This window comes from Uloborus diversus, chromosome 4 (genome assembly GCF_026930045.1).
Source record: "Uloborus diversus isolate 005 chromosome 4, Udiv.v.3.1, whole genome shotgun sequence".
NCBI lineage: Eukaryota > Metazoa > Arthropoda > Arachnida > Araneae > Uloboridae > Uloborus > Uloborus diversus.
Window position 1 is genome coordinate 12587065 of NC_072734.1, and position 23494 is coordinate 12610558.

Consider the following 23494-nt stretch of genomic DNA (forward strand, 5'->3'; position numbering starts at 1 on the left):
CTAAATTTGGCCCTGAGGAGTTCGTTCAAAAATTCGGATGACCCCTCCCAAAACAATCGGCTGGATCCGCCACGGCTTCCAATAACGGAAAAAAATGAAAACTATTTCATTCAATCATTTATTTCATATTGTTTAAACTAGGGGTATTCAACCTTTTACCACTGAAGGCTACATCAAAAAATTCAAAAACGTTTGTGAGCCACACAAACATTAAATAACTAACATGGGCAGAAACGTAAAAGTAGAGAGGGATGTTGTTACAGCATTCTAAGAGTTACAAAGGACAAGATTAGGGTTGAGTTTTTAAATTGTTTATTGTTTTGTGTAGGAAATAAAATAATAGTTTGAAAAACTAAGAAAAAATGCTCTTGTATCAATGAACCATGGGTGCAAGTTTGGTAATGTGTTCAAGACGGAAAATATTTTCAGCCCCCCCCCCCCGGCATACGTGCTAAAGGAAAAATTTATGTGTATAAATGTTGTAGATTTTAACAATGCCAGTTTTTGAATCTGTGTTTAATTTGAATTTTAAGTCTTTAAATTGTAATATTTAAGCGTTTTGATATCGTAATTCCAAAAACCTAAAAACCGCCAATAACGGGGGTCTGGGAGCTCTCCCCTAGAAATATTTTTAAATTGAAGTCCAAAAAACACAATGGTAAGCCATTTTGGTAACGTTCAGGGAAAGGAGGCTTAAGGACTCTTACATCAATTATTTCAAACTGATAGTCCCAAAATCAATATTGGGCGACCTTCAAAAATAATCGAGAAAGAGGGGGGGGGGGCGCTCTGGGCTCTTCCCGAAATTGAAGCTTCAAAAACGAAATTGCACTCCATTTTTCATACGTTTATATGCTTTTTGAATGCATTATCGAAGGGCTGGAGTTCAGGAACACTTCTTTAGCAATATTTCGAAATTGAAGTTCTAAAAACGCAATTTTAGACGATGTTTTAAAAGGAAGGGGTAAAAGCGTTCGCAGCTCCCCGCCATTCGTTTTTTGCCGATCGTAAACATTTTTATTGCAGCGCAGCAATAAGATCGCTTGGGACATAAGATTTTCACTTTTTGCAACATAAATCAATTCTGATCGGAAAATTTCCCAAGGTAGCGCCAGAAAAGAAGGAAAGGTGGGGGAAAGGTATGGGCGACTAATGATAATGGACTTGCACCATTCCCCCATACAGTCTTCATTTGAAAAAGAATTCTTTTTTAGATAGCTGGTGGTGAAATTAGCAATAAAAAAAAACGCTTCAGTAAAGTAGATTATCCACTATAATATTAAAATCTGTTCGCGTCTGTCTGTCTGAAGATCTATCTTCTCGAGAACCGCTGCGAATCGAGAGTCAAATAAGGTACCGATCAATTCGAAATTTTCCAAAGAAAAGAATAGGACCAATCTCGTAATTGTGCGACTTTAATTAGCGGAGATATTAATTAAAACGTTAATTAACATAACGTTATTCAGGAATTTTTATTTCTTTCCTGTTGCCATTTTGCATATTGGTGAGCAAGTAAAATTCTAATAATTCTTTTAAAAGAGATTTTTTGGCTGCTGTCCAAATCTTAAAACAACGTTTCCATCTAGAATTTTTATTTTAAATTAGTTTAAAATTGGTTGTACTATTCGGACATAGCCTTTATTTTATCGTCTGTCTTTTTTTTTAATTTTTACATTCAACGTTCTTAACTTTTTTCAGCATAGGAAAGTTGTTTCTTTAGGTATCTTTATTGATTGTAGTGTAAGTTTATCATTCGCCAACTTCATATTTTGGTACATTTAGGAGAAGTGACTAATTATGTTTATTTTGTTGGACCTTTTCCCGTCACATGGGTGAGTTTTCGAATTGTAATAACTCTCTTTTTCCTTCCTGTTTCTATTTTTGAAATACAGTTTGTATCGTTAAAAGAACATGTTAAATTAAGATTGTTTGGATTTCTTTAAATGAAACAGAGTTGAACAAAAATATTGTTTTTAAGGATTTTAACTAAAGCTTAATTCGAATCTGATAACTTGGTATTAAATTAATGCTGATTGGTATTTATAAAGTCTTGGTGCTTTAGTTTCACGTAAGCAACCAAAAAGTATGTGTCATTTTATGTAAAAAGCTGATCTTAATTGTAGATACAAATGTTTCAGGTATAGTCTATCAGATTTCATTCAGTTTAAAGTGAGCACAGATTATAATTGATAATGCATATATTTTCATCTTTTGTGCTAACTGAAAATACTCATAACTTGCATTATTGATAACTATGATTAACTTTAAAGAGATTTTTGCCAAAAATATGCTCTACTGGTGTTTTGCAAACCTTGCATTACGCGTATTTATTTACTCCTTAGCGCTTTAGAAACTGATGTCAGAGTGATACAAAAACATCAATTGGACATCTCTTTCATTTTTTAAGTAGCCCGTGCAACGCCGGGCACGCAGCTAGTATTTTATTAAATGAGGTACACTTTCTAATATTCATTAATTAAAAAAAGAAATAGGGCAACTGAATCCTTACCCCAGGCAGGGCACTCGAATCACATCCCTCTTAAGGCACTCAAATATAGCCTAAAGTGGCGTTTTAAATATTTTAGCATCAAAAAAATTTCGGAAGAGAACTCCCGAACCCCTTCCTCTGAGTTAACCACAAATGTCCTAAATTTGAATTTTTAAGGATGCAGTTTCTAAATTTTTTTCAAGGAATAGTACCTTTCCTTACCTAAAACATGACTTATGACCGCCTAAAAGTTTTACTACTTTAATTTCGGAAACTTTTTGAAAGAAGCTTCCTATATCCTACCCCTTAAATCATCCAAAGATAGCCCAAAACAGAGTTCTTAAAATTTTAGAAACGGAAATATTTCGGGCTGGGCGACGGAATACCCCCCCTCCTCCTCTCATTGTGTTTAATAAAGGCAATGTAAGTTTGTGTTTGAGAATTATTTTTCTATTGAAAGAGCAACTCCCCAAAATTTTAAGACTTCAATTTCGAAAATGTTTCGAGAAAGACCCCCCCCCCCCTCTGAATTCCCTAACTCTTAACTCACTCAAAAATAGCCAAAATAGTCTTTCAATACTTCAGCATGGTGAAATTTTCGGGGGAGAGAGCACCCGAACTCTTTCCCCTAAGTTCACTAAATTTGACTTAAATCTGCGGTTCCCCCTTTTCATCACCGAAGTAAAGAATTTAAGTTCCAAAATTTATTGAGAGAAAGCCTTCGAATTCCCCCTTATTAAGGCTTCCAAAGATGACCTAAAGCTGAATTCTGAACAAGGGCACCCAAACAGGGGGCAAGTGGGGGCTCAAATCCCCCCCCCCCTTTAAAATTAGAACTTTCTTGCTTTTAGTACTTTTTCTTTGTAAAACTGAAAAATATTTCTTCTCCGGCCTATAATGAATAGGTTATTAAAAATATCAAATTTTAATAACGGGGAAAATATCCTGCTAAACCATGGGTAAAATATCTGAGAAACCCTTTAAATTTTGCATATGTGCGCCCATGGTTCTAAATACTTCAGCTTTGAATAATTTTCGAGGAAGGGGGACCCCGAACCCCAAGACGGTCTAAAGTTATACTTTTAAGACTCCACTTTCAGAATTTCGCCTAAAGAGAGCCTCCCCCCCCCCCTCTTGACATTACTAAAGATAACCTAAAAGTTTTATGACTTCAATTACAAACACTTTTCGGGAGAGGGTCCCAAACTCCCTTTCTCTTAGGTTCATTTAAGTATAGTCTCAAAGAGTTTTTAACACATCAGCCACAACATTTTCATGTTAGAACACCAAAACCATCTCTCATAAATTCACCAAAAATTGCTTAAATTAGTATTTTTAATACTCCAGTTTTCTATTTTTTTAAACCTCCCCCTTCCCACTTTTACATCATTAAAGACAGCCTAAACATTTTTGACTTTTAAATTTTTAAGAGTTTGCGGAGGAGAAATCTTGAAGCACTCCTAGCTTCAAAAATGGCTTTCAATTCAGTTTTTCAATATTTTATACTGCAGCCCTTGAGTAGCCCCCCCCCCCCCCTCTTAGATTGTCCAAGATATAAACGTTTTAAGACCTCAAATATCGTGGGTTAATTTGCGAACTTACCCTCTTTGCACGAGCAGGGTTTTTCGCAAACTCGTGCTGCCGTTATTTTACTCGTTTCCTTTCTCTCCCCCCCCCCTATTTCCATTCTAGCGAATGTTGTATTGAATGACATTGGAATTTTGTAATTCCTCAAGTCTATTGTTAAAACTGCAGGAACGGTTGCCCATCGATGTTTCAAACCAGCTTGAAATTTCACCCCGATTCTTTCTAAAATTCCCTTTGGATGCCCTCTGTTGTGGTGTAAACATTTCATCTCATCAGCAATCACTTTAAATCGATGATTCAGATTCAACTTGAAGACATTTTAAGAGCGCAGATAATTTTCACTTATGCGTGTAAAGTTTGCAAAAAAAAAACTGCTAATGAAAAAAAAACGAAAGGATAATGAAAAATAGCAAGAAAAAAGGCTAAAATTTCAATTGGAGACGATTATTTCGAAAAATCAGGCAGAATAGCGAGCAACTCCGCGGTCTGCAATGCAGTGAGTTCGAAATAACAGAGTTTACACATTAAAAAAAGTCAAACGGCGAGAGTCTAAAAAGCCACTCCTCCAAAAGCACGTTGCAAACAAAACAAGCCCATGGCGGAAAATCGAGAGAATGTCGATGTAAATTCGTGGCTCTAATGGTTAAAGCATATTTTTCAAACACTCAATTTTTCTTTTTTAGTAAAAAGTGAAAGAAAATTCATCGAATTTCTTTCCGTCCCGACCTCTGTCTCGGAAATTTTGTCCAAGACGGAAATCCGTCCTGAGACGGAAGATCTTGCACCCATGCAATGAACTAAAAAGTAAAAAAATAATCTTTGGATGTTGAGTAAGATAAAATAATTGACCAAAGAGTTAACTTTAATGTAAAAAAAATGTGAGGTGCTGTCTATTTACATTTTTGCAAGGACAAAAAATGGAATAAATGTAAGACAATTGATATGAAGCCCCCCCCTTTTTTCTATATTAAAGTTAATTGCTTGGTTGGTGGGTATTTTTTACTTTTTAGTGCATATTGTTACAAAAGGGTTTTTTTAGTTTTTTAAACATTATTTTATTTTTCTTAGTTTTACAAAAAAAAAAAAAAAATATTTATTATAACAGTTTTCAAGTTTTTCTATGTTCATAAAATCCCCCCCACACACACAAAGGGCTTGGGCAACATTTGAAATAAGGATCTCTAGAATTCTAAAAAAAATGATACTCTTTAAGGCGTAACAGTGGAACTCTAAACACGTTCAACTGCTCTGATAAATTGCATGTCCATTGATTGTCTAATCCAGCTAATCCATACCGGACATCAATATGTATGTGAGTGGAAATCATATTTATATTACTTTAGAAGTTTGAGATACATTTAAAAAAATCATAGTTCAACAATGTCCATGACCAACAATGAACTTTCATTTGAAGGCTTACCTACACTTTGGCATAAAATTAGTTAAAAACAATTATAATTGACATTGTAATTACCTTGGACCATTGGAACAAATTTTATATGATGCAGAAAAATTAGGAGCTTCTATCGATATTCAATTCTAATTTTTGCTAAGCACTTTTCATCCTCATATTAATGGATTTATGCAAAAACATTGATTGAGATTAGAACGAACTAATAATTAAGTTAGCTACTTTGATCATTGAATATTGCATAGTCATTGGGTCTGAGGCTGCATGCAAAATTGCAAGAAGTGGGCAAAATTTGAGTTGAAAGATTCCGTTGTTACAAGATACATACAGGTGAAGCTAATAAAAGTGTATTAATAAAAAAAAGTATGGTGGAATTGGAAATTAAATTTAAAAAAAAAAAAAACTGAGCATGTAAAGTAAAAGCAACTGTTAAGTTAAATATTCAGTTCGAATATTCAAAACCAAAAGACGAAGAGACATTGGATATTATACAAAAGCTGTGAAAATCTCTATCCAGTTCCCCATTCCTAAATTTTTCAGTACTTTAATAAAAATTCTAGTTGAAAAATATGCAATAACTAATTATAGATTTAAAAAAATCAGTATGTACGGTCTCACATTACATGCATTAAACAAGTTTTAAAAGTCACTTCTCAATTGACATGCACCAAGGTTTGTTGATTTAAATCATTATTAAAATAATGATTTAAATCAAATTATTTTTTACAAAAATATCATTGATTTAAATCATTGACTTGAATCAAATGATGTTTTTAACAAAATCATTAAAACCAGCTGATTTTATTTTTATAAATTAATTTTGCATTTTAGAATGTATTGCTCTAAATATAACTACACTGCATTATGCTAAAACAAAATCACATGTTATCTAAGCATTATAGCGTATTTATAAATCTCAAAATATTGAATAGTTAGAGAACTTATCTTAATTTTAAAAGTAAGTTGAATGGATTCATCTATTGTATGAAATACGAGGGAGGTTCAATAAGTACCCGTGTTAGAAATGAAGACACCATTTTTTTCAAAAAAATTCTTTTTAATTTTTCAAAATGGTCCCCTTTTAGAAAGATGCACTTCTCCCAACGTTCCTCCCATTTCTTTTTAAACCCTCAAAAAAATAGGATTTGTCAAACTTTCCAAAATACATCTCTGTCTCGGCGATGACTTCCTCGTTCGAGCTAAAAAATTTACCCGCGAGCTATTTCTTTATTCAGTAAATTACCGCCCTATTGCCAGGGCTAAAGTCGAAATAAGTGAAATACACGAACAGCTCAGTCAATTCTAGCCGAGGACAGCAATTTCGTGCTTATTAGCACTCATCAGCCCGGCATAGGAGTGACTGCTGGAATCGACTGAGCTGGCGGCGTATTTCATTTCTTCATGTTTGGGAATAAGTAAAAGTCGCAGGGAGCCAGATCAAGTGAATACCGGGGTTGGGGGGTTGCGGCAGCAATTTTGACGAAATTCATACAGTTTGGCTGCGACAACTCCGGATGAATGTGTTAGTGCGTTATTGTGGTGAAACAGAATCTTCTTTTTCTCCAAATGCGGCCATGTCTCCTTCAATTTCTTGTCGAAGCGATCCAATAACTCGCTGTAGTCTTGTCCAGTGATTTTTCTTCCTTTTTCTACAAACTCCATGAAGATGACCCCTTTCTCATCCCAAAAAATCCTCGTCATGACCTCTATGGCCAATGGGAGTTTTCGTCTTCTTTGGATTCACTGGGAGAAATCCATTGTTTTGATAGTTGCTTATTCTCTGGAGTGTAATGATGAATCTAGGTTTCATCAGCGGTGACAACTCGATGCAAAAACTCCCTCTGATTTTGCTTAAATTGCTCCAAACACTGCTTCGATGTTAACAGCCGGATCCACTTGTTGTCCACCGAGAGCAATCGTGGCACCAATCAGTCGAGCAATTTTTACATTGGCAACTTATCTTTTAAAATATTAATTGTTGTTCTGGTCGACACACCTATGGCCTCTGCTACTTCTTGCACTTTTGTTCGTCGATCAGTGAGAATCATGTCGTGGATTTTTTTAAATGATCTCCTCCGTAACCACGTCCACCGGGCGTCCTGGTCGCTCTTCATCAAACACGAATGTTCGCCCCCTATCAATTCTTAGAACAAATATCTAACTATTGTCATAGATGGCAAAGTGTCCATATAAACAGCATCCTACTTTGCTTGTATCTCCTCACATTTTTTCTCATCCAAAAGCAAAAAGCAAATTACCGATCGATACTGCTCTTTTTCTATCTGAGCAAAAATCACGATACACATCTTACTCCAATGGCTGCCAAATCCAAACTAATCTTTCAAGCAGTCTGACATTTGATTTGCTGCCGTTTGATAGATGGCAGCAAGAGACGATAACACCAACTTCCTTCAGGAACACCCACTGTCTGTCGTCAAAAACGGGTACTTATTGAACTGCCCTCGTATATTATGTTTATAAATGTAAAGTAATTAATATCTACAAATTTTTGAACATTTAAAAAAAAAATCTGATTTAAATAAAAAAATTTGATTTTTTTATTCAAAAAAAAATCACGAACCCCGACATGCACACTCATACTAAACTTACTTCATCACCAATTACAGCAATGAGCTTTCCTTTAGCAGCAGAATGAGCAGACATTCTTCCAGAAAAATTTTACCTAGAAGAGAAAAAGATACTTCAATTCTACACAATATATATTCAAAGAGCATTTAGACAGAGAAATCTGTGTCAGTAAGAGTTATCAGGGCATTCGATATTTTTAAATCCATGATTTTGGCTAGTAACTTTCCACAACTTGAATGGGATGCTGTTCTTTCTCTTAGCAAGTACTTTTCAAAAGGGTCCACCCCAGTATTTTGCAACATTTGCTAGTCAATAGTCAAAGTTAATTAATAAATAAGAAGAGTTGAATAGTCATGCTTACAATTCAAAAAGTGAATCTAGAAAATAAACTGCATTAAGGAACTTGTCTTATTTCAACTTCATGAAAATATTCTAAACGATGGAAAAATGCTTATTATTTTTGGGAATATAAATGGGGAGGGGGGTGAGTTAGACACAAGGGTTCCTACCAGAGGTGGGAGTTGTTCATGGCACAGACTGCACCATTGAAATTTGGGGGGAGGGTAAGGTTCATCGACCTTGGGGGTGGGAACCTCTGAGAAGACTTAAGATACAATGGAGACATCTCGAAAATACCAAAGATAGCTCCTGAGCCAGCCTTCTTCCAAAGTCTTAAAACAGTATTTTAGCAAAGATTTTATTACATAGGTTTGTAGTCAAAAATCCATGATTAACTTTCAGGTTATAAGCATCTTCAATGCTCAAAATTCATGGTTTTTCATGTGTGCAGATACCCCAGAACAGAATCCCCCCCCCTTTTTTAAAGGGTGTTTTAACACAATGGAATCTTTAAAAGCCCATTGCTTGTTTATTTTTTTTGTATTACTTTTCAGAAAGCAGAATAAATAGTTGGATTGGTAATTCAATTTTTCTTGGAGTTATGCGCAAGCAAAGCTCACGTTCATAAATTAGAGCTCTAAAGGTCAAGAAAAGTGTAATAAAATGTTACTGGAACTGCAAATTTCGGCCAACCTTACCAACGAACTTATACTGAAGCATTAAAAAGAGACTATTTTAAATATTACTGCATCATGCATTACATATTTACCAAATCTAGCAGAAATCCGGTGTCACGGCGGACATTAATTACAGCTAAATCCTGGCGATTTTTACAGGGAAATTTACGGCAACCTTGACATTTGGCGACGCAATGGTTTGGCGCGCAAACAAACGGTAGATACACGAGGGGGCCTGAAGATTTAGGTGATTGTGAGGTACGTTTTAATGATTAATTTGAATTTATGTTTCACAAAAACACAAATTAACTCTTGAAATTAGTAATGTTGCAAGTTTCATTTGTTATTTCAACGAATATTTATTCAAAAACTGCCTAATGTCTTGCAAAATGGTTTCGCTCGATCTTGCATGTCATAAATGTGATTTGATGTCAATAACATGTTACAATGTATTTAATATTGAGCTATTGAGATGAAATGATTAATTTATGTATTTCTCTTTCTTCAAAGTGATCTCGTAATGGTTTGGCGCTCGTGAACATGAGAACAAAGAGGATTTTGCTTTGATTCATAAAGGAAACAAACAATGGTACAATTTTATTCATATTTTAATTAAAGCATAAGTAAACTTAGATAACGGCTTGTAATTCAGTGTAGATTTCATATTAAATCAACTAATTTCTGAAAAAATGCATCTTAATAGTATCTTACAAAACGGTTTCGCTCAATGATGAACGTCGTTATTATGGATATGAAGTAAATAAGGATTTGATTTCAATAATTTCTTGCTATGGACTTAATACTTTGCTCGTTAGACGAAATGAGATTTCTCTGTTAACTAATAACTATTTCTGCAATAGTTATTATATTTAGCTTCCTATATAGTGTATCTGTTTCATTTGAGTAAAATTGCAAAGTTACAGACAGGAGCAAAATATGGTATTTTCTAGAAGAAAAACAATTTATGCATTTTTCTTTTTCAAAATGCAGGTACCTATTGACCAAATTATGTTTTTAAACAGGAGTATATTCATCTGATGCAGATTCTTACCTTTTTGAATTATAAAACAGTTATCAAACAATCATTTTTTTCCTTCTAGCTTTTGCTATTTAATAGAATTCTGTGTAACGGAAATCTCAAATTAAATAATTCACTCATCATCCTTTAAAAGATCTGTCAATCATGCTTTTATTGCTGAATTGCTTCATGACTTTCAGAAAAATAACATGCAGATTTGATTTTCTTGCCAGTTCCAGATATTGTCACATGCTTAAGGATAAATACTGAAGTATTTAAATCAAAGTATCATGTGGGGTGCAGTAGCTGTGAGCAGCAACAAACGCTCCAGGTTAAAGTGCTTATATGTTGAGGATTTTTACTGCTTGATATTTGTTTTTATTCTTGAGATTTTTTCTCCATACGTAGAAAGATGTCCAATCTATTTTAATTTATTACAGTTCTACTTTTTGAAACTATTCTATATTGTTTATCTGTTTAATTATTCCTAGACTGTTACGAAACTTGATCCTCAACTTGAATTGGTTTTGTATCATACTATAATTTGAGAATTGGTTTTGTATCATACTATAATTTGAGAAATTTTTCCTGTAATAAGCAGGTCGTGCATTCAATTCTTGATGTAATATTATGAAGCTATCATAGTTGAAGTATATTTTTTTATAATAGATGGTCACACCTTAGTGTAATAGACAACAAAAAAAAAAGTTAAAGAGAATAAGCTATTGATAACAGCTAGTTTATTATTGTACCTGTTGAAGAATGTTTTAATTAATAACATGTTGAGAAGCAAAATATATTAATTATTTTCTGAATAGGATGGATGCCTATTTAGAACTATTGTATGCTATTCCATTATCATTGTTATAGTGTTGCATTCAAATTTTAAATTAAGTTTTTCCTCCCCAGAGTCTAAAAACTGTTTCTGGTGTCCAGTTGCAGAGGCTGAAAATTCCTGACTGAATGGCACATAGTAGAGGGAATTGGTTTCATTTGCTGCCGTTTCCTCTGCTTATGCTTTTCGGTTTTTTCCGAGCTTGAAGAGTAATTACTGAATCAATGGAAGTGTGGGTATGTTTGATCTTTAAAATTGTTACTTTCTTATGGATGCTATTCTCTATCGTTAATCTGTGTAATTGGAAACTTGGATTACTCCCAGACTGTTATTAAACTTGATTCTCAACTTGAATTGGTTTTGTGCCATACTATATTTAGAGAATTTTCTTGTAATACACAGGCAATGCATTTAATTCTTGAACAATCTTTTGTATGAATGTGTCTTGCTTCTATTCTTGATATAATCTCTATTATGAAGCAATCATAGCTAAGTAAATTTTTTATATAATACATGGTTACACCTTGGTGTAATATATGACAAAAAAAGTAATAGCAAATAAGCTATTGATAACAGCTATTTTTTTATTGTACCTATTGACGAAATATTTTAATTACAAACATGTTGAGAAATAAAATATATTATTTTTCTGAACAGGATGAAAAACAGGATTGTGTCCATTAGCATTGCATAATATTGTTGCTTTTAAATTAAGTTGTTTTTTCTTCCCAGAGTTCAAGAACTATTTCAGGCGTCCAGTTGCAGAGGCTGGAAATTCCCGACTGAATGGCACATTGTAGAGGGAATTGGCTTCGTTTGCTGCCATTAACTCTGCTTGTGCTTTTCGGTTTTTTCCGAGCCTGAAGAGTAGCTACTGAATCAACTGAAGAATGGGATTCTCTCTCTCTCAACACTCCAGGGTCATACTTACTACAACATGGAGATTAACCAGTTGGATGAGGCCTTGAAGACAGTTCTGGTTTTTTGATTCAGACCAGGAGCCAAGCAACCCCTGATCCAGCAGTCCCAAAAGTATCAATTTGGCATGGGAACTTGTACTTTAACCATGGATATATTTAACAAGCCCTGGTCACCACTAACGATCACTGAGGTCTTCAATCGCCTGGAATAAATTCTGGAACACATTTTTTTATTTGTGTTATACAATCAACTCTCAATATCTCAAATATTCCTTGAGGGGCTGTGGTAACTTCCCATAACTTGAAGTTTGAACCAGTCTGAGATTTGAATGTATTATATATTTTCACTAAACATAATGAAGAGTAACCAAAAGTGTGGGGAATTAGTGTCATTGAACCCCTTAATTTTCAATGACTGGCACAACTAAACTTTTTTTGTATGTGTGTGTGTGTGTGTTTTCTTTTTTTATAAATAAAGTTTTTTTTTTCTCATATCACTTCTTTAAAAACCTCTCTCTCTCACTTTACACAACCTTTATAGAAATGTATAAAGCAATTTTACTCCAGGTGTGGGAGCTTCTTTGAACATCCCATGCTTTGCTCAGTGAGTCATCACAAGTAATCCCTTTTCCTTGATACCTCATTGCTATTTTTTTTTCATGTCCTGATATCTTACCCAAGGGTGCCTCTAGGGTCAGGGACTCAGCTGCATTCCATGTAGTTTAGTAATCAAAGCTGATGTCATTAACCCACATAATCCCTGATCTGGGCCAAAGGGAAAACCGAAGATTTTTGTATTGCTATACGGTTATCCTAAGGCTTCATGTTAAAAGTAAAGATGCTTTTGAAAAAAATAATGGCATCAACTGCACCACCTGCTTAGCAAGATTAAATCAACTTTATTAAAAGAGTTTTGTTTACAACCATGTATCAAATTTCTGTTTCATTAATCACAAAGTAAAGATTACATATTTTGAAATGTTTTGTTTATAACCATATAAAAAGAGTTTTGTTTATAACCATGTATCAAATTTCTGTTTCATTAATCACAAAGTAAAGATTACATATTTTGAAATGGTGCCTATATTTTTTGTAGCTATAAATAAAATTCTTATATCCAAGTCTATGTGTCTTTATATTTAGTTTTTTCGACTAAATGGTTATATTTTTGCAAACCCTCAAATTTGCTACTTCTGTGTGATAAAGTTACATCAATTTATAAACTTTATTTTTACTATAAAGAAGAAGCCAGAAAGGGGAGGGACCATTTTAATCAGGTGAAGTCTGGTTGCTAATGTAGCAGATAAGCATTAGTTCAGTTATGTTTGATTAAATATGAGTAGAAGAAATTGTCTCAGACATACAGTTCATCAATTGTTTGTATATTTATATATTACAGAGGATATGTTTCTCTTTTGAAAATGAACACTAATAAAAGGTATAATGAAATATTAATTAGAGAAACTAAGCATTAGTTTCTGACTAATTGATGAGTGGGAGAAATTGTCTCAGTCAGGCAATGTTCATCAAGGACATGCTTATTTATATATTAGAGAGGATATGCTTTTCCCTTTTTTAAATCAATACACGAATTGTAAATAGAGCTCACTCATTTTCGCTTTCTCTGTTGTAATTTCTTAGTTTTCCAGATTTTGTTTATTTTCCAAACACTGGCAGGGTTTAATTTCAAATTAATACTTTTATTGATAAAGATAATGTATAGATTAAAATTAAAAACTGTTGTGTAACATTTGTTTATCACTTCAAATTTTCTGAAAAATTGAAAAAAGTAATATATTTTTATGGCTGTACTAACAAAGGGGGGGACTTCCACAACTATGGAACCTGGGCCAAATTGAAAATATAAAAAAGAGATTAAAATTCATGATTGATATTTCTAAGTTCCACCAAAATGGAAGGGATCGGTGTAGTACATTCTGTCAAGAGGCCGCAAAATAAAGGATAAAGTATAAAATAGTCAAATAGAAATGAAAGAGACTAATTAGTTAACAAATATTTTATTGATTTCCTCCCCCATTTTGGGGATTTATATGTCGTGTATTTTATTCATTTTCTCCCTTATGGAGAGAAAAAATTTTAAATATAAGTTTTTATTTATTTATTTAATTTGTTTTTTTTTTTTTCTAGTGACTCAAGAATATAAATGGAATATCAACGTCATTTTTTTTCCTGGTGCGAAGTAGAGATGCGACAATGCATTAGCATATCGGTCAGCGGCCACTTTAACAATTTTTTTCAGCCGATTTTTACCGATTAATCCGCGAAAAGATGCCACGAAGTGCCCACGGTAACATTCGTACACATATATGATCAATAAAGACTGGGATGCCTCGAAAAATTATATTTCTTCTAAGGCTGCCGCGAATTGAAAAAGTTTGGGAACACCTGCGCTATGGGATAGAATCGAAACCAAAAGTGAAACTTTTCGGAAAACGATGGTCCGCGTTTCTATTCCCTAGTTTTGAATATATGAAAAAGAAAAAAAGCTACATTTTGATTTAAAAATGTAGATTTCACATGTTAAGAGCATCTGTTAAATAAGTGGAGACAAAACCAGAAAGTTAGAAAATTTGAAGAGAATGATGAAATTTTTTCAACAAACACTACCTTTATGTTGGTATGATGAATATGATTTTTGAGACTTTGATACTAATTTATATACCTGAAATTATTTTCGTTAGTAAATATTGGGCAAAATTTGACAATATTTAAAATTAAGCTGTCCAGCCACCAGAAAAAATGTCAATGCTTTATTGAAGGTATTTAATAAACTCCCTTTCATAATAATCGAAGCTTTCTTTTTTATTACTAATTTAAAATGGAAATATTTTCTTAGTTACTCCGTAAAATTACACATACAAATGTCTATGTATGCAGGCAGTCGAGGAGGGGGGCGGGGGAGGGAATAACAGTTGCAATTTGGCCTTGAGCTCACAGATTGGTCCTCTAAACGAGATGCCTGTTCAAAATTTTGTTTTGCGATTTTTTTTCTTTTTTTTTTTTAACTACGGGATTTTAGGAGTTTACTAACGAAAATTTTTTCTAGCATTTCATTTGCATTGGGCTGCAAAAAAACAAAGAAATAAATGCACCAAAAAAAAAAAAAAACTGATCTGATTAAAACAAAAAAATTATCTTCGTACTGAAATGAGAAATTTATATTAAACAAAGTATAGAATAAGCAAATTTGCTATCCATTGCAAATTTTATTAAGGAACGGCTCCAGATGGGGACGGGTACCCCCCCCCCATTTGAGCTCAAGAAGAGCAATATGTGACACGACCCCTCCCCCCCTTTCTGAATAACCCCCTCTAAAAGCAGAAGTTGGATCCGCTCTTGATTTATCCACTTAGATTTGCACTTTATTCGAGCACTTTATTATGTAAGCATGTATGTGAGTTTGTAGCAATGTGTCTTTTGTCCCAAAGGCCCGCCATTTCAAATTTTCTGGAATGGAGGGAGGGAGATAATGTCCCCAGAAACTTACATTATAAGTGCTCGAATCAGTCAGATTGTGCGCAATGCATTTAATTAAAAAAAAAAAAAAACACCAAATTCGTACAAAAATGCCCAATTTCAGAAACATTTCAAAAATCCAGGGGGAAAGGGCAATTGAATCCCTGATCACCCATATGACGGGCATGGTTGTATGTGTTGGGGGGGGGGATTCATGGGACAGAACTGCGCTGCCATTAAAATTTTCTTTACAGGTATTTTGGTTTCGTTCTTGGGGGGGGAGGGGTATCTCACTCTTGAAGGAAAGGGCACCCCTGCAGATCATGGAACAAACTTTGCCGTTGATTTTTTTTCGGGGGGTTGAGGAGTATTTAAAGGAGTCTTTTCTCTTTCATTTATGGTGTCTCTTTTGGGGGGGGGGGGACTTTGTACAGATAGCTCCAATGAGTTATTAGAGTCCCTGTATGAAAAGTTTATGACCCTATATGACTCTACCATAAGTGTATTAATCAACTAACATATAACCAAATTTCACGGTGAAGTTATAATAAAACAAGTAACTGCATTTAAACTATGTAACTGTTTGTTTGTTTGTTTCTTATTAGTGCTTGCTTTTCAAACGTGGTACAATTCGATTTTTTAAAAATAATTTTTCATATTTGCCTTTTTTTATGTGACATTAAAAATATTTTTAAATTAATTAAAACGAATTGGATGAATAAAACACAATTTAGGAATGGTTCTTAAGTGCAATTATAAACTAATATATTTAAATCATTAAAAATAAAAAATTGTTTTTATTAAATGTTTTTTTTTCTTAACTGTACACCATTAATGAAGTAACTTAACTTGATCCGTAACGATTGTATCAAAAGAATTGCTTCATTTTGCTTATCGCCAAATAGGGCGATAAACAAAAGAATCTAGCAACCTTTTTCAAATATGGCGGCTGGATTTAGCTGTATTTAACGGACGGTTGAAGTCACAAGTTAAGAAAATTGTTTGTTTGTATGTTTCTGAAACTGGTGTTGCCAATCTTCTCAAGAGTACTAACTTGCATGATTGTGCATCATTAAAATCAGTTTCTAGAGAAGTATTTATAGAAAAGAAGCACAAAAATAAAAGTTTAATCGACAATATTCGAATTATATCCAAAGTTCAGGCAATAAATGTCCGGACAAAATATTTTACAAATGTTTAATCGAAATATTCACGGCTCTTAATCGATATCTCAAAATCGAAACTTACGCGATTTGCGATGACGAATTTTGTGTTTTGGTCGAAGTGTGGGTGTCACAAGTAATAATGTGTCTATAATGAACAGGATATTGATCTCGCCCTGAGATTCTGTGGGTCTACAATACATGGTTTCATTGGCAAATAAAGGGACTCAAAATGGAGACGTTTTTGCATGAAATAAAACAAAATTTGGTATGTCCATAAATTTTCGTAGCTTCACAATACATTATTTTAACTTTCGTGCTCTTTAAGTGCTTTTTCTGTTAATAATTCAGTAAAGAATGCATGAAAATATTCTAATTTTGTAATTTTGCTCATTTTATGCACGTATCCTTAGCCAAAAATTCCTCCCATTTGTGTGCGATGATTTATCTTCATATTTTCATTTACGTTTTTTTTGTCGTCACTTATTATGCATATTTTTAACAGAAAAACTCAAATGCTTCGTCAAACATCCATGTTGTCCTTGGAAATGAAGCCTGTGACTTGGATTCTGCTGTCTCTTCCTTGGTTATGGCATATTTTCTTCACAAGGTTTGTATATCAATTATACTCTTACAATTAGTCTTCCTGCTTAAAGTGTTTCTAAATTTAAACTTGATTCAAATATTCTTTCTTTATGTGATTCAGCTTTAAAAAAATCTTAATTCCATTCAAAAAATATTCAAAATCTATTCTGAAGGTCAAATATCAATCTAATCGAGAATTGAGGGAAAATTACTATTTCAGTTCTAAGGTTTTACACATTAGGAACAGCTAACTGGAAGAAGTTGTCATGAGCAGGCGTAAGTAGCTTTAAGTGGGTTATTGATCTTCACTAAAGACTGATAAATTAACTTGGGCCAGTCTAACTTTGTCCAGAGCCTGTTGATTAAAGGCTTGCCTAACATCCTGGTTTTCAGACAAAATCCCGGTGTCCTAGCCAGTTTACTTCTTGTCCTGGTCAGGGCCTGATTAACGCACGGTCCGCGAACCTGGGCACCACAAATTTAAGGGCACCAAAATAGCCTAGCCTAAATTCACTTACTTGCTTCTTTTTTTTTTTTTAAAGCTCATTTTACTTTTGCTCAACTTTAAAGGAAAGGGGGCTAAAAAATTTCTTAAAAATCTGCTCAAAACCTCATAAAGTTAAAAACATTTCGCGTAAAGAAGTTTTTGTGCTTTAGCTCTGGAATTTCAAAATAATTACTTGGATGACAAAGATGAACATTTTCCAGAAGAATTAACACACTTTCAAATTTTTGCAAAATGTAACTCTTCTCCTGGAGAATGTTTAAAAAGGATAAGATCACTAAACATTACACATACATTTCCGAATGTGGATTCAGCCTTGGAACTTCTTACCTTGCCTATCAACAGCTGTTTCCAGTGAACGTTCCTTTTCATTTTTGAAAAGAATCAAAAATCATTTAAGAAACTGCGTTTTTCAGGATAATTTACAGGCGTTTTCCTTATTGACCATTGAAAATTCTGTGACATCAAACATAGATTTCGATTATTTGATCGACACATTTGCCTCTGTTAAAGCCAGAAAGAAGCCTTTTTAAAAATTGATGTCAGAATTAGCAAGATTTTTTTTTTTTTTTTTTTTTGCAGTTTTAAATTGTTTTTAACCTATTTTTCTCCGTAAGGTAAGGCAATTTCAACTGTGATTAGTATGGTGACTATCAAATGTTTGGTATTTAAATCCCAGGTTTCCTTTTAAATGTAGTCATGTTCCTTTAAAATGTAGTTTCTAGTATATTAGGTTTCTAGTATGAAACATTGACTTTAAAATTGTGTGGATTTTCTCATGGGGGCGGGGGGCACCAACATCTGCTCAGGACCTGGGCACCAATTTGCCTTGATCGGGCCCTGGTCCTGGTAAAACATAAATTTGATTACTGATGATCAAAAGAGTCTGAAAATAATTAACTGTGAAGTATTATTTAAAGAAATAATTTTGTCATTTCTGCACCTCGGAGCCAGACTGACATAAGTCCAAGTATTGTGTTTTATTATAAACTGCATTGTATTGAAAATCCTTGTCCGCATTGAGCCATGCAAGGGCGCCCATATAGGGGGGCAAGTGGGGGCTCAAGCCCCTCATTAGAAATGAGAACTTCATTGCTTTTAGTGTTTTTTTCTTTGCAAAAATGCATAAAAATTTCTTTCCAGCCATTAATGAATAACTTATTGAAAATATCATACTTTAATATCTCTAATATGTACTGAAATCGGTTTCCATTGAGAAAATATTTTGCTAAACCATGGAGAACATTTTTGAGCCCCCCCCCCACCTTAAAATTTTGTAAATGGGCTTCCTTGGAGCCATGCAAACATAATTTTAATGATTATATTTAAAAAATCCCCTGTAATTATTTTCCAGTGTTAAAAGAGCACGCTTTTTATCCTTTGCATGTGCAAAACAAATATTTTTCCTATTTCCTGTAAAGTAGTTGTTATCTGACTCATGGTAGTGTGGCTGTGAAGTAGAGATTTGTAACATTGACCTATAAAATTAATATTGGAGTCCAGTTGGTATTCCAGTTTCCAGGTTGAACATTTCAGAAATCTCACAAGCCTAATGTAGATGATTTTTTTTTTTTTGAATTTGTACCATAAAACTGTTCAGAACTGTAAAAAAGCAGTCAAAAAACTTTGTACTATGGAATGAATAAAAATGACAACAACGTGTATAAAGTACAAATAAAGTATACTTTTATTGTTCGGTTCACATTGTGTGGACTTTTAATTCTTCTTTTTTGCACTGATGAAGGGGCTTGCATATGACAGCCCCGAAACAGCTGTTTGCTGAGTTTTTAACTCTTGTATACTACTTTATTTGTACTTTATACACGTTGTCATTTTTATTCGGTTCAGAACTATTTGTTGTTTCTGTTAGAAATCAGGGTTGGCCGAATTGGACCCAATTGGGTTGGACCCAATGGGTTTTTTTGAAAAAAACCATTTAAAAAAACCCATTATTTAACCCACTTTTGGGTTTTTTAAATTTTCTGAGAAGTTTTTTAAAAAATTAATTAATTTAAATACTTTTACAATTTAAACTTCTTTTTTATTTGTTCTTCACCACAGACAGTGAACATAAAAAATGAATTTTGAACTTGAATAGTACTTCTTAACTCTTAACGGCATTAAAAAAAATACTTCAGATTTTAAATAAATGTATTTAACTTTTTTCTTTAACTGGTCAATAAATAACTCAAATTATATTGACCAAGTCCTGTCAGTCTGATTTTCTCAATATTTGTAGATTGTACAGAGGAAACTAATCTAGTTAAAAGGCTTTCATGTGAATTATTTTCTGCTAATCAACACGTCACAAATCTCGAATAAACACAAGGTATATTTTTTAGAAATAAACAGATTTTTCAAACGGTCGACAGAAAACAGAACAGGTACAGTATTTTCATTATCTTACAAAAAAGTTTAATATTTCTTACTCTGTACACAGAAATAGAAAAACATGCAACATAAAGTTCAAAGAAATATCTTGATTAAGCTGGAATTCAGTAAAAAGGGATTTAAACTACTTGAGGTTCTACAGTAGTTTTACATAACAAAATAAAATACATTTAAGTAAAATGCAAAAAAAAATGTAGTAATTAAAAGCGTACAATAGATTTTATCACTCGAGAAGTAACTTTACCTGAGAAGTAACTTTACCTTAACTGTTGGTAATAATGAAAATTAAAAAATTGAAACTTCACCACTCTTGGGTTTTTTTGTCTTTTATATTTTTCTCCAGAAAACGCTGAATTTCAACTAGTTTTCCAGCTTTTTTTACCCGAAGACAATTTTTGCACTTTGTCCCAGGGTTGGCCGAATTGGACCCAACTGGGTTGGACCCAATGGGTTTTTTTGAAAAAACCCATTTAAAAAAACCCATTATTTAACCCACTTTTGGGTTTTTAAAAATTTTCTGAGAAGTTTTTAAAAAAATTAATTAATTTAAATACTTTTACAATTTAAACTTCTATTTTATTTGTTCTTCACCACAGACAATGGACATAAAAAATGAATTTTGAACTTTAATAGTATTTCTTAAGTCTTAACGGCATTAAAAATACTTCAAAGATTTAAAAAATATATATTTAACTTTTATCTTTAAATGGTCAATAAATAACTCAAATTATCTTGACTAAGTCCTGTCACGTCTGGTTTTCTCAATATTTGTAGATTGTACAGAGGAAACTACTCTGGCTAAAAGGCTTTCATGTGAATTATTTTCTGCAACCCGACACGTCACAAATTTCGAATTAACAAGTTATATATTTTTTAGAAATTAACAGGTTTTACAAATGGTCGGACAGAAAACAGAATAGGATGTACAGTATTTTCATTATTTTACAAAAAAGTTTAATATTTCTTAATCTGTACACAGAAATAGAAAAACAGGCAACATAAAATTCAAAGAAATGTCTTGATTAAGCTGGAATTCAGTAAATAGGGATTTAAACTACTTGAGGTTCTACAGTAGTTTTGCATAAAAAAATGAAATACAATAAAGTAAAATGCAAAAAAAAATAGTAATTAAAAACGAACAATAGATTTTATCACTCAAGAAGTAACTTTGCCTTAACTGTTGGTAATCATGGAAACTAAAAAATCTGAAACTTCACCATTCTTGGGTTTCGTCGTCTTTCATACTCTTCTTCAGAAAACGCTGAATTTTAACTAGTTTTCCATCTTTTTTTACCCCAAGACAATTCTTGTGCTTTGTTCATATACTTACTCTACAATATGATACAAGTACCCTACATTTTCCCTAAAAAAAGACAAAAAAACCCACATTTCTTTTAAAAACCCAGCTTTAGTTGGGTTTTTTTGGGTTTTATTTAAAAAAACCCAAAAAACCCTGGGTCCATGGGCTTTTTTAAAAAACCCCGGGTTTTTGCCAACCCTGTTAGAAATCAGATCTAAAATCAGAGAACCTTAATTAGTATGCCTGATTTGATGAAAATTTCTTTTACTTATCTCATTCCATGAAGAGTTCCAATAATTTATTCTATTTTCTTCAAATGTTACCATTTTTATCTACTTATCCCTCTGGTACTTCAAAGTTCGTGTTGATTTTCTATTTTTGTTTGGCCACATCAAGAATTTTCTCATGATTAAATCTTGAAAATAAGCTCGATTAGAAGAGTGTAACTGCTGATGCTGATCTGAAACATATTTTTTGGACTAAATTCTGCCATAAGGGCTTTTTCTGAGGATGTATGGCAAGTTTTGATTAGTACCCCCTTTCCCCTATGTTCTTAAATGAATAAAAATTAAATGTTAAGTGAAAGAGGGTAAATTTTGTTTCAAACTAAAATATTTCAGAAATTAAATTTGCGTTTTTTTAAATAAGAAGAATTGTTTTTGGAAATGACACAGATTTTGGAAATTTTCCCATGTTATTATCAGGATCCATGAGGCCGTGGTGACCTGATTGATAAGGCATTAGACTGAAGGGTCCTGAGTTCAATTCCAGCCAGTCAAAGATCCTCTGTGTTTGTTAGTTGTGACTGGGGCATGTTAAATATGTCGTAGGCGCAATGTCCTCCAAGTGAATCAATACCTTTGGGGGTGCTGGACCAGGGATTGCTTGGCTTCTGGTCTGGATCAGAATATCTAAGCTGTCTTCAAGGCCTCATCAAGCATGTTAAACCACAAATAGTGGTTTAACATTACAGGGACCCCGGAGTGTGAAGTAAAGTGCCATTAAAGCTTTCAGAAATGGCTTATTCTATATAGTAATTATTTCTTTAAAAAAATATTTAATTATTTTTAATGAGTGAACCTATCTTTTACTAATTTCTTTTTAGATGAAACAGTTACAGTTTAACTCATTACTTATGATATTTTATGTACATTATTTCTCTAGGTAATTCGCTGGGCTGCTTTAATAATGTAATTAAAAAACAGTTTTCAAAAAATTAAAAAAAATTCTTTCTGAAAATGACTATATGATACAAATGGCAATTTAATTCATAAAACAGATTTCATGAAAGTGAGAGTTATAATTGAATGATTTGCAGTGATTGGTTCAAGGATTCGGAACTCCAGCGCTCGAATACGCTACCTTGCGGTGATTTACAAAACTGCAAATGAAGCGTTCCACGTGTGTCTGTTGACGTAAACACAGGCAGTTTGTTCTGAGTATTTATTAACGCAATCGATGTGTCTTAGTTTGCTTTCAGCTACAGAAATTAATTCGTCACTTAGTAGTATTCTCGAGCTTCTCAAAATAATGTTAGTTTTCATTATTTCCTTAATAATTGGTAAAAGCGAAAATACTGGATTAACAAACTTGGATAACGTTATACAAGGTAAAAATTTTTATTGTTTTGTATGAATTTGTAAAAATATGGGGTTTTTTTAAATTTTAAATTAATTAAACTTACCATATTTTACAGCAGCATTTAGTTGGAATGGACAGTATGCAAAATATTTTCTTGAATATATTATCATAGAACAAAATGAAAAAAGTTTGACCGAGAAAGAATTTACTTTATTCCTTTTATTCTCAGCTGAAAGGTATCGCCAAATTTGTTTAGGGTTATAGTTGTGGTATTGTGCGAGCAAAGTAGCCTTGGCGAGATTTCGCGTTTTTAGTTAAACCATTTTCAATTTTTGTCATGAGTGGAATAAAATGGTAGTAAGATTACAGAATTCAATAAGTAAAAAGAAATAATTGTCAATCAACTGAAAAGAAAACTACCACCATATATCTGTGAGAATTTTGTTGATGATTTGCATAACATGACACAATTAAATCGTAACTCAGAAATTAGAAAAATCGAAACAGAAAATTTTTAAATTAACCGATTCGGGAATTCAAGAGGAATAACTCAGCTACAAATGGAAAACAAGCGCTAGCCAAAGCAAAGCAAAGAAGTATCATCTTCTTTTGGTAATAATTTGTAATG

The 23494-nt window shown here is 33.0% G+C and overlaps 2 protein-coding genes across 4 annotated transcripts in view; one reads left to right on the forward strand and one right to left on the reverse strand.

Annotated features, from left to right (window-relative positions):
* Positions 1-16361, reverse strand: part of LOC129220401 (V-type proton ATPase subunit F-like) — a 36732-nt gene extending 20371 nt beyond the window's left edge. Inside the window, exons 1-3 of one of the 2 annotated variants that reach the window (XM_054854815.1) lie at positions 16319-16361; positions 9184-9200; positions 8097-8169 (exon numbers count right to left, since the gene is read on the reverse strand). In XM_054854815.1, the coding sequence (XP_054710790.1) occupies positions 8097-8150 (54 nt within the window). In that variant the 5' untranslated portion in view covers positions 8151-8169; positions 9184-9200; positions 16319-16361. Of the gene's footprint in view, positions 1-8096; positions 8170-9112; positions 9201-16318 lie in introns of those variants that run through there. The other variant, XM_054854816.1, reaches the window with a different exon arrangement.
* Positions 16362-16602: 241 nt separating this feature from the next.
* LOC129220348 (protein prune homolog 2-like) overlaps positions 16603-23494 on the forward strand; it is a 58254-nt gene continuing 51362 nt past the window's right edge. For both annotated transcript variants that reach the window (XM_054854753.1, XM_054854754.1), the window contains exons 1-2: positions 16603-16772; positions 17010-17114. In XM_054854753.1, the coding sequence (XP_054710728.1) occupies positions 16737-16772; positions 17010-17114 (141 nt within the window). In that variant the 5' untranslated portion in view covers positions 16603-16736. The remainder of the gene's footprint in view (positions 16773-17009; positions 17115-23494) is intronic.